The following is a 12,032-nucleotide window of genomic DNA, read 5'->3' as shown; positions in this document are numbered from 1 at the left end:
TACGGCGGAATTATTCAACGCGTTATCAAGCAATAAAGATAAAAGTTTGTTTTCTAATTTGAAAGTTTTAAGTAAACTAACATATGGAAATCAGGTAAATCATATGGTCCCAAACATTACAACTTAAAAATTCGCACTGGTTCCTGAGTTATCAAATCTAAAAGTAAATCATTTTTAGTGTCTTTCCACATTTTAAGATAATCACGTCTAAAAATAGTGTGACTTACATGTACATAACATAGTTGGGTAGTTCTTTGGATGATATGCGCCAAGCACGAGTTTTCGAATCGGCCAAACGGCAAATCCTCTTGAATGACGAACTTTGTCAATGCATCTCTAACTGCATTTGTAAGTCATAATTCCAATCATGTCATGCGCCCTGGGCCATGAAATCTGGGATGCGAAAAGTTAGATAAACAAATCCGAGCACAGGCTCTGATACCACTTGTCGATCAATCAAGATTGTGCTCGCGCACTCAATTAGATTAATGCAACAGAATTAACCTAATTGGTTACTGTTTAACTAAATACTAAGAAAATGAACGATAAAAACCGAATAATAATGAAAACACATAATCACTTTAAACCTCCATTGTATTTCAAAGGTATCACCAATCTTTGATATGAATATTACAAGATTGTTAGTTATAACTTACAAAACAATGAACTACATCTAGAGGTGAAACACACTAATCTCTCCTTAGCGGTTTTGCGAGTAATCTCTCCAAAATATTCACCTTTACAAGTTATAGTCACAAATCTCATGTAGTTAGTTACGAATATATAGGTACAAATTATCATAATTGTGATTGACTAGAATTTTATCTTAGAACGGATACTTGACTTCGGTGGTAACTTCTAAACAACAATGTTCACTTGGTATTGATAGGCCTGAGTCTTCTCGATGGTAAAGTTGTTTTATGTATCTACTTTGTCTTTCAGTAGCGAGCTCGACCAACAATTTAAATCAACACTTCTCTTATTTGGTAGCTGCAATACTTACGTGTTTTGTGAGGGCCGATCCTTATGATCCCGGCATCTGGAAACTTTCCAATCAAAAACTAAAAGGGCAAAGTGAGGCTATGTAACTATGAACTCAAAAGCATTCGTTTAAACTATGTTTAGTAGGAAATATATGGTGATTTGGGTGAATATGAATGTGTGTTACTGTGTTATAATTATGCATGCTGGGACACTAGTTTAAACTTTAATTATGCATGGTTGATCCTTGTGTTAATAATGATTAAGCTTATGCAACCTGCAATGTTACTTGTTTATTAAAGATGATTATGATTATATATCAAATGCATGTCTATAAACTTAATGAACCACCGGAATGGAAGAATTCACTTTGCGTTTTGCATCGATCAAAAACTATATAAACAAGTAAAGTTATGATATGCCTAAAATGATACCGACTTATTTAACATTGATCAAAACCCAAAAATATACTGATACCAATGTCAACGTTGATTCAATTTGTCACTAAATTTATACTTGAACATCAAGAAAAAAATTAAACACACATGCATACTTTGATTATTTTTTTTAATCAAAATTGTATAATACAACTTTGTGGCAAAAGCTTCATGTTGTGCTCATGAGTATCATTCAGGGAAAGAAAGGAAAGGAAAGGAAAATGTAGAAAAGAAAAGATTGGTTGTGTTCTCGAGTTTCATTTAAGGATAGAAAAGGAAAGAAATAAGAAAATGTGTGTTTTTGCGTTTCATTAAAGGAAAGAAAGGGTAGGAATTTGAAGAAATAGTAAGGGTAAAACGGAAGGTTTTGTTTCCTTTTAATTTGAATGGAAAAAAAGTTAGCGAAGATACAAGGAAATGAAATGAAAAGAAAAAGAAAGAAAATGATTCTTTTCCTAAGATTCTTTTCCTTTTCTTTCTTTAGTTTAATGATCTCGGGACAAAAACTTTATGGCTAATTTATAAAAAAATGAAAACTACATTAATTTAGCTTAAAAAAAACCATTTTAAAACATAAAACTTTTATGATCAATTTATGAAAAGAAAAGGTTTACATTTATTAGAGAAATGAACATGTTTCTTGATTTTATAATGTTTTATATCCCTATTTATTTATTTCAAAATACAATGGGATTATTCACCTTTTGATTTTCTCTTATATTTATAAATCTTCACAAAAATACAATTATTCTAAAAGTATACACTTTAATTATTTTTACCAATAAATGGATTCAGAAATTTTAAAATTTTAAGAGTAAATTACTTCTCATTTAGTAACTTTCTAATTAATTTTAAAATAAAAATAGAAAACTAAACAAAAAAAACAGAGACTGGGTATACTTGTAATTTGAAGCCAATGAATATAAACTAGGGAGCGTAGGCGATCCATCTGCCACACATCTTAGACCTCTTTTCACCCTATGAAAAGAAATCCTTTTCTCTGGGTCTTTCCACCAATAAGCAATATTCCACGTCATCACAGAAATCTGAAACATCCAATCACTACTCGCCATGTCAGCAGATAAGAGTAATTTGCTTTTGCCCATTATTGTACTATGGAGTACAACCCAATCTCAAAAACAGGTTGATAAATTTCAGTTTATGTTCTTTGTTCAGGGAATTAATTGATTATCATTCAATAAAAATTGAAACTCTTTTTCAATTTACCAAAATTTATTGATACATTAGTATATAAAAGAGAATGTTTACAAATGCATAAGGATAATTACGATACTGGTCAATAAAAGCAAATATGACCATTGTTGTGAACAAGACTACATATTTTCACCTAATTTGTTTTAAATAATGCAAACAATCAACAATGCAAACAATCAACGTTTATTAGAAAACATAAATTTGTTTGTGTTTAGAAGATGGTTTTATGTTTACTAATTTTGAACTTTTAATTAAGATTTATTCAACGAAAGTTTTTTAACAGCTGATTTTAAAAAGTCCTCTCAAGAAACCTTTTGTCTCCATACTATACTCATATCGATCCTTTTGTCCCCATACTACACTTATATCGATCGACCACAACAATTGATGAGTGTTACAATATTCTTCCAACTAACCAAACACTACTTTTAAATTTAACTAGCACTGGGATGTTAAAAGATCGAATCCGGTCGAGCCTAGATTGAAACTCGTCTGATATTATTTAAATATGAAAAGTCTGGTTTAATATAATAATAACTATATTTAATCATTAATATTTTACATACAAATGATAAAAAAAACTAATATGCAATCATGTTATAGATATTACATTATAATTATATATGTATATAAATATAATAATTAAATAACTAATGTATTTTCTTAGAACGGCTCGTTACCTACATCTATTAACGACATATATATAGATGGGAGACATTTTACCATCAGATTGTCCATTAGAAATAGATAACTAATAAAAAAATGTATGAGATGAGATCGAGCATGAAAATTTTTTGTGATGGGTTCTAGTGTTGGCCAATTTCAAGATTAAGAAACTTGGATTTACAAGTAAATAATTGCAACTACGTGTATGATGGCATGCAACCCTAAAATCGTAAATAATAATAATAATAATAATAATAATAATAATAATAATAATAATTTTTATCTTCATTAGTAACTTAATTTAGTTTTTACATGAAATAAATACTATCACTTAGAAGTTAATATTTAACATGAAATCTAAGTTTGTACACTATCAAAATTATCTTACACATCATAAACGTGTAATGACATTAAGGCTGCGTGTTATGGTGGGGGGCTTTGAAGTCCCTCCACAGTGTCACGTCAGCGCCACATAGGCACTGGGGGCATCGAAGCCCCAGGGCATAATGCCTCTTTATGGTGAGGGAGCTTCGAAGCCCAACCTTTTTTATTTTATTTTATTTTATTTTATTTAAACAAAAAAACCAATACAATAATATATAATACAATAATAAAAAAATACAATAATACTGAAATACAAAATAAATAAATAAAAAAACATATAAAAAAATTAAAGCTATTTTTAGTCGTCGTCCTCGCCGTCATCTTACTTATTACTCCAAAGATGTTCAATCAAATTCGATCGAAAGCTGAAATTCATTTCCCTTTTTCATGTTTTTAATAAATTAGCAAGTTTCTCATCTTCGTTTAGTGTACAGATCGGCTCTGGCTCATCGTTGTACTCGCCTTGACAAACTGCTCTACCCGAGTCCTCCAATATCATATTATGCAAGATAATGCAAGTGTACATTATGTTTCTTAACTTATCTATTTGTAAAAGACTAGCCGGTTGTCTAATGATAGACCAATGTTTCTTTAATACACCGAATGCCCTTTCGATGTCTTTTCTTGCCGACTTATGTTTTTTCTTGAAATATTGACGTTTTTCATCAGTCGGGCACGTAAAGCTAAGAACCAACGTGGCCCACTCCGGATAAATACCGTCGACTAGATAACATCCGTATTCGTAGTTGATATCGTTCATGGAAAATGAGATGTCGGGCGAGACTCCGTCTATGAGGCGGTCAAAAATAGGGGATGCATTAATCACAACTACATCATTGTTTGCACCGGGCGTCCCAAAAAACGCATGCCATATACAAAGATCAAATGATGCAGCCGCCTCAAGAATAACTGTTGGGCCATCATGATCACCCCGATGATATTGACCTTACTAAGCAACAGGACAGGCTTCCCATTCCCAATGCGTGCAATCGAGGCTACCAAGCATCCCGGGAAAACCGTGTCTTTGTTGATGCACCTCGTATATTTTTTGTACGTCGCTTTGAGTCGGCTTCCTCAAATATTTTTTATGATATAGTTGTGGAATACCTAAGTTTAACAAAATTTATGAAATTCATGCTCAAAATGTTACGGTTTTGAAATAAATAATTAGAATATTAATACTCACATTCGCAGAATGTGTGAAGGCTTCACGAACCACTGTCTCCGACATCTGTAACTACTCTTCCATGGTATCGCTCGCAGTCCCGTACGCTAGTTGGCGAATTGCCGCCGTACATTTTTGCATTGTTGAATATCCCGGTTTACCTCTCGCATCCGCCCGTTGTTGGAAGAATGCATAAACGCTTTCTAAATCACCAACTATTCGTGAAAATAGTTGGCGACTCATCCGAAAACAGCGCCGAAATCGTTCCGAATCAAAAGTCGCGTTCGGCGAAAAATAATCTTTCATCAACCGGTCATGCACACCTACGCGATTCCGTTGAAGATGAGGCCGTCTTTTTAGTAGTTGTGAGCTTTCGCAATGCTGGACTACGAGTCGCGCAGCCTCTAGAACGACACTAAATATCGCTTCATCCTCTGAATCCGAATTGGAAATATCGTCGATATCGGGCTCGAAGTCGGGTGTCAAAGATGAGTCGGAAGATATATTTGGGGAGAAAGTTTTATAAAGTTTAAATAGGAGAATGGGATGTTTGTAGAGATTGGGTGAATGGTATATATATATATATATATATATATAGTATTTTATATTATTTAATTTTTTTTAAACGGTCAAAAAAATTTAGCCGTTGGTGGTGGGCCCCCCACCTCACCCCTCACCGCGCCCATCGTCCCCTCCACCCTTCCCCCCTCCGCACCCCACCTCACCGCGCCCAGCCATGGTGTTTCCCCCCTTCCTTTCCCCTTTCCGCGCCCCCATAGCGATGAGTCTAAACACACATATGATACAATATAACACAAATATTTATATCTATCTATAATATATATAAATGAAACCCGTAAAATCCTATGTGTCACAATGTGGTCGCTCCCCCTTTTATGAAAGCCACCAAATTGCTTGATTTTTAGATGGGGGCCTCTCATTGATTTAACCCAAATTCATGTGTATGAGGCTTATCAAAACCAGATAACTTTTAAATGAGTTATAACATCTCATTAAATTAAAAATTAATCTTACCAATTATTTGATATGAAAATTCTATAAAATAGGGATATACTAAAATTTAATATCCAACTTAAAAATAAAAAGATATTATTTATAATTAATACACAAGTTTATAGTAAAAAACATAAGCGGGTCATGGGTCATCAAATCCAGATAGCTTTTAAACGGGTTATAACATATCATTTATTTATGAAACCCTTTTATTATTAAACCTAAGTATATTATTAACTTTCTTACAATAAAGAAAATTAAAATCCAAAAAATAAATATTAAAAAACAAAAAATATAAAACACCTATTCTCTCAAGCCATCAGGTTGATTTATTTGTAAGATAAAATCATCATGATATATATTTAATGATTTGTAGAGACCTTTACATATTATATTATAAAATGACATTTTTATCATCTCTATATATGTTATTAAAATATTAAATTATTGGACTTCAAAGTGTTGTTGCCTTGTTAGTTGGTATGGGTGACATACTTAGAAATCTATCCAAAAGGGATATATTTTTTTTTATCATCTTTGCATATGCCCATGATTGGGATTAGATACCACACTTTGTTGATATAGTAGCACCCTTGGAATTTACTTGATTTTTATGGAATGATGAAAAGATCAATTTCACTTTGATTTTACTTTCCCAACAAAGTGAGACAAAATTTAAAGTTGCAAACCTCATATTACCAAGTGTCATTTTGATATTTTATCGTGTAAAAATATCTACAAAAACTTCTTCAAATATATTAATCGATTTTGTAAATATAAAAGTTGACAATTTGATAATAGATATAAAATAAATATCTATAATATGTGATAGTTATATATGAACATTGGTAATCTCTTAAACAAACGGAATTCTTTAGACCACTAAAACCATATCTAATTTATTAAGAAATATTATAACTAGGATAATAACCCGTGTTATACACGGGTGGAAAACATATCAAGAAACAATATAAAATGTAAAAAACATATTCAATCAACACAAATATTTGACATAAGTTTTTTACCAGTAGATATTACAAAAGATGTTAAACTATGTCTATAATATAAAAAGAAAATATTTTATAAATAAATAATACAGTAAATAAGGAATAATATAATATAAATGAACCATTATACCTGAAAAAAAATAAAAAAACACATTAGTAACAGATTTTGTAATATTATTTGAAAACTAAGCTTACAAATACATACCAGGTTTAAACTTATATTTTCACCCGTGTAAAGTTTTCGTTCAAAAACCTTTTGAAACAAAAAATGTCGATTATAGATGAGGCGAAAAATCTGGTTACAAACGATGGGGAGCGTTATGATTTTTGAATGAAACATGTGCCTTTTAAAGAAGAAACGATGAATAATTTAAACCTAGTAATTTATTAAGTTTTTAATTTTAACAATAATTAGAATAATTAATATCATAATTACATTAATAAGTTACAAAAATATAAAAGTCAATATCATTGATTAAAATTTTATTGTGAATATGTGAAAATTAAATTTATGGAACATTGATTATATGAAAGCCTATATAGACAATCTAGGTGAAAAACATGTGAACAAAATTATGTTGCTTTAATATATCAGTTAGATTCCTTAATACACTAATACAATAGCAACAACTCAAAAGTTTTCTGAAGCAAATTCATTGATCATTATTATTTTAGTTATTAGACAATCATCATCTTCTATATTTATTTTTTATAAAAAAAATTATTAGAAATATGTGTCGATATCCTCTAGTTTAATTTACAATAATTTGAATAAAAATTCCTTACTCTAGTTTTGAGGTGGAATTCCTTTTATTTCCCAAACGGCTTACTAAGACTATCTTTATGTGTGCTTTATTATATTACTTGACATTAGAAACCTAATAGGAAACATGTAGCATATTAAATTTAGCTGGGATCAATGTGACGAATTTGAGAATATAGTAATAATCTTAGTCTCATATCTAAACGTAAAATCATGTCTCATATGTGTTAGGTATATGATATATCCATTTACATGCTAAGACTTACCAGTTATGACATAGATACATATATCTTTATTACCTGGTGAAATTTCTAAAACAAGAAATTAGTTCTACTTAAAAGAATAAGGAAAAAAAAATTAAAACAAAACGAAACGAGATTGTTTACAGATATTGATCGGCCAAACATGTGTATATGTTTAGGGTAATCAGGCCATGCAATACCTAACATTATCCGTCTTGTACCCAAGAAATATTCTAAAATTAATCACATATCTGACCATATCCGAATGCTCATTCAGTCGTCCTAAATGTTTCGGATTTCAGGTTTATCAGTTGCACCCGGTTTATTTGGTTTGGTATCCTCCAAATTCGTGTAAAACATTGTGTATGAGAATGATTTAGAGAGAGAAGATTTTTATTCAAGTTACAAAGAGAAAAAGAGAGGTGGGTCTCCTGCCATATTTACAGAACTAAACAACAGATCTCTTCTTCTCTTTTTATCTTTCTTCTCCACACCCCGTGACTCTATAATCTCTTATCTGTCTTTTTGTATTTGCAGTTTTTGGTCTTTTTTCATTGCAATAGGATATTTTCTTGTAAACCCAACTCAAGATAATCTTGGGATTTGAGCATTCAATCTCTTTTTACAAATATGTGTACATAACACATACTATATATAGTTATATACACTACACCACTCTCTTTGAGCTCTACACTTCCACTTTCTTAATTGAGCAAACTCTGTCCTTAATAAATTCAAGGCTCATTTTTGCTGAATTTTGTTGGTCCTAGAAAACTAAAGTGTTTCTGGGATTTCTTCCTTTTCTTATTCTATTCTAATTCTATTCCATTTCTTATTTTTATAAAGAATCCAACTTTTGTTCATCCAAAAGCAGACACACACCTTTAGGGTTTAGGGTTTTTCTTTTCCATCAAATTCAACTCATTTCCCACTCATTTCTTTCATTTGTGAAGTTGGGTTTTCATTATTATTTGAGATGACACAATCTTGAACCATAAAGTTTCAACCTTCTTGTCAATATTTCAAGAATTTGAAGATGAATTAAATTTCCAATACTACTCATTTGCATCAATTTCTTTGATTTATGAAATTTGGTTTTCATAATTCATTGAAATGAACTAAAAACACATAATCTTGAACCATAAAGTTCCAATCTTTATGTCAAATTCTACTCAATTTCATCAATTTCTTTAAAATCTTGAAATTGGGTTTTCCAAATTTTCCTTAATCTTGAACCATAAAGTTCAAATCTTTCTCTAAAATCTCATGAATTTAGAGCTATATTAAGTTTCTAAAAGGTCATATTTTGTTTATAAAACTAAAAAGCAGTGATTACATCGCAAACAGAAACGGATAACAAGCTTTGCCGCTACCCAGTTTTGTGTTGCAAAAATGTCATCATCCATCTTAACCGGTGCCACAGGCAGAGCTTATGGATTTGACATTGAAAATGTTATCAAATCCCCATCAATGACTTCTAGTAGAACCTCCCATTCATCATCTCCATCTTCCACAATCTCAGAATCAAGCAATTCCCCTATAACCATCTCCAACCGAAAACCGCGAACTCCCCGTAAAAGACCCAACCAAACATACAATGAAGCAGCTGTGCTTCTTTCCATTGCCTGCCCCAAAGTCTTCTCCACCAAAAACCTCACAAATAATAATAGTACTCTTTCCAAGTGCACCGCGCAAAACAGGTTACCATTTAACGGGTTACAAAATGGTAACCCGTTTTGCGACCCACCACCGGAACTGTTGTTTCCATTTCCGGTGGTGGAAAACTCCACCCGGAACCCGGTTTCAACCAAACCCGGTTTGGCATTTGGGTCGAAAAACGCGGGGTGTCACCGGGTTCCGAACGGAATTGAATTCCGGAGTCATGATTCCGACTCGAATTCCATCAATTCAATGGAATTCGACACGGAGTCAATGCTGGATGAGGAGATTGAAGAGGGGATTGATGGTATCATGGGTGTTTCAAGCAATAACCCATCATCAAATGATAATGATTCTTGTTTCGACTCGAATACGTGTTACGGGTATCCGATGGGATTGGGATTTGGCGGGAACCTGGAGTTTAATTTTGGGTTTGGGATGAAGAATGGGATCAAGGCATTGAAGAATAATAATAACTGGTGGAATATTCCGGCGGTGACTGTGGTGGATGTGTCGCCGGTGCCGGTGAAGGTGAAGAATATTCCGGTGGAAAAGAAGAAGAAGAGAGTGGAGGAGTTGATGAGAAGGCCGGAATTGGAATTGGGAAATGGGAATCAAGGGGAGGGGTATTTTGGTCAGGAAAATAATAATAATAAGTTGTTGAAGTTGAATTACGACGACGTTTTGAGTGCTTGGTCGGATAAAGGGTCGCCATTGCCGGAGGAGGTTTCCGGGTCGGAGTCTGCCGACGGTGATATTCATGTAAGTGTTGTTTGCTTGTAAAGTAACCAACTTTCAAAAGTGTTTTAATTAAATCACTAATGCATATTTTTTTCAAATCGGGTCACTAAATTTTCAAATCAAGTCTCACCGATTTTTTTGTGCGTCAAGAAAGAAATGGAGGATAAGATGTGGGGGTCGGAGTTTGCGATATATGTAGTTAAATTTTAAAAAAATTAAAAAACGTTAATTATATTAAAATTAAAAAATAAAAAATAAAATTTACGTCGCCACTTAACGTCAACTTAAAAAAAAGATAAAAAAACATTTCCTATGTAAAACAAAAAAGAAAAAGGCTAAAAAAACATGTTAAAACCTTTAATTTAATCAAACATGAATGAAAGTTGAGTGACTTAATTGGAACGCTTTTTAAAGTTGAGTGACCTAATTGAAACACTTTTGAAAGTTAGTTACTATTCTATAAAATTGCCCCGTAATATCGTCATAAATTACAAAATTTGTTATTCATTTTTTAATATTAAAAAATTTAAAATAAAATTTCTCACCTCTCTTTTCTCTATAATTTGAAAAATTAGTTTTTGATAATTTTATCAGTATATTGGGATTTGGTTCTCATACATCGTTTCGATTTTTATGTTAGCTTACTGAACATGCAAATGGCTTGTTTATCTTTTATAAATGACCCTTTAGAGTTAAAAAATGATGTATGATTTCAAAAGTGATGCATGAAACCATAACTCTCTTTATATAATTATATATGTCGTAAGATATGTGAACTAGTTTGAGTGTTTTCTATACATTTGCATTTGCATGTATGTAATAATATAATCATTAAAAATATTATTTAAACTCGATTTTTTTATTATTTTTTTATTCAATAGGTTAGTGTTGTAATGATTTTCACCCCTTTTTTTTATTTTCTTTCCAATTCTATTGAATGATAACTTAAATTCAAAATATTTATATTTCTTTGTTATTATTTAGAAGCTCTGTAGTATTATACTCGCACAATGATATTGTTGTTGATATTATTATGTTTTCTGTGGACAGACAAGGTTAGCCCAAATAGATCTATTCTCAGAAAACGGTGGGTTAAGAGAAGCAAGTGTGATGCGTTACAAGGAGAAAAAACGCACACGTTTATTCTCTAAAAAGATAAGATACCAAGTACGAAAAGTTAATGCTGATAGACGGCCTAGATCCAAGGTACATTTATTTTACTTCATAACTTCATGGAAAGTAAACAAAAGTTTACAATAAATTTTGTGCTACAAAGTGTTCAATAAACTATCTAGACATTTAAATTGTGTTACACAAATTTAAAAAATGAATATATATATATAAGTAACTACAACCTTAAAAAGATTTTAGATTTATAAATATTACAAACAAGAATACCAAAATGTTATTATATTGTGAAATGCTAAATTGCATTGGTTTTGTGATATTTGCAGGGGCGTTTTGTTAGAAGGCCAAGCTCTGAGGACACATAAGTTAACACCTTTTTTACTCCCAACCCCCTCAATTTTATAAAAATGGCTTATTTTGTCCTTTATCCTTTTCATTTTTACATTTCTAGACTTATATTTATGTCTTTTTTGTACAACAATAATTATGTAGTGTTGTTGAAAAGAGGTGAGACTAGTTAAGAAGAGATATGGATAGAGGAAGGAGAGAGAGGGAATTCAGCTTTATTTTTTTGTTATCTATAATCATACGTTTTGTTCTTTTCACAATAATTACAGCTTATACCATTTA

At 31.5% G+C, this 12,032-nt stretch overlaps 1 protein-coding gene across 1 annotated transcript; it reads left to right on the top strand.

Moving 5' to 3' along the window:
* The first annotated feature begins 9,266 nt into the window (after positions 1-9,266).
* Positions 9,267-11,815, top strand: LOC143598181 (protein CHLOROPLAST IMPORT APPARATUS 2-like). Its single transcript, XM_077076468.1, has 3 exons — positions 9,267-10,295; positions 11,325-11,480; positions 11,729-11,815. Exons 1-3 carry the CDS (start codon positions 9,267-9,269, stop codon positions 11,765-11,767), a joined length of 1,224 nt encoding a protein of 407 aa, XP_076932583.1. The 3' UTR covers positions 11,768-11,815.
* Positions 11,816-12,032: the final 217 nt, after the last annotated feature.

This window comes from Bidens hawaiensis, unplaced genomic scaffold (assembly GCF_021521415.1).
Source record: "Bidens hawaiensis isolate Kalapana, Puna unplaced genomic scaffold, B.hawaiensis_p1.1 tig00049763_1, whole genome shotgun sequence".
Taxonomy (NCBI): Eukaryota; Viridiplantae; Streptophyta; class Magnoliopsida; order Asterales; family Asteraceae; genus Bidens; species Bidens hawaiensis.
This window is presented reverse-complemented; position numbering and strand designations above follow the sequence as displayed.

Coding starts and splice junctions, on each gene's coding strand:
- LOC143598181 (XM_077076468.1), top strand. CDS start 9,267: ATGTCATCATCCATCTTAACCGGTGCCACAGGCAGAGCTTATGGATTT. Junction 10,296..11,324: donor CTGCCGACGGTGATATTCAT/GTAAGTGTTGTT, acceptor TTCTGTGGACAG/ACAAGGTTAGCCCAAATAGA. Junction 11,481..11,728: donor ATAGACGGCCTAGATCCAAG/GTACATTTATTT, acceptor TGATATTTGCAG/GGGCGTTTTGTTAGAAGGCC.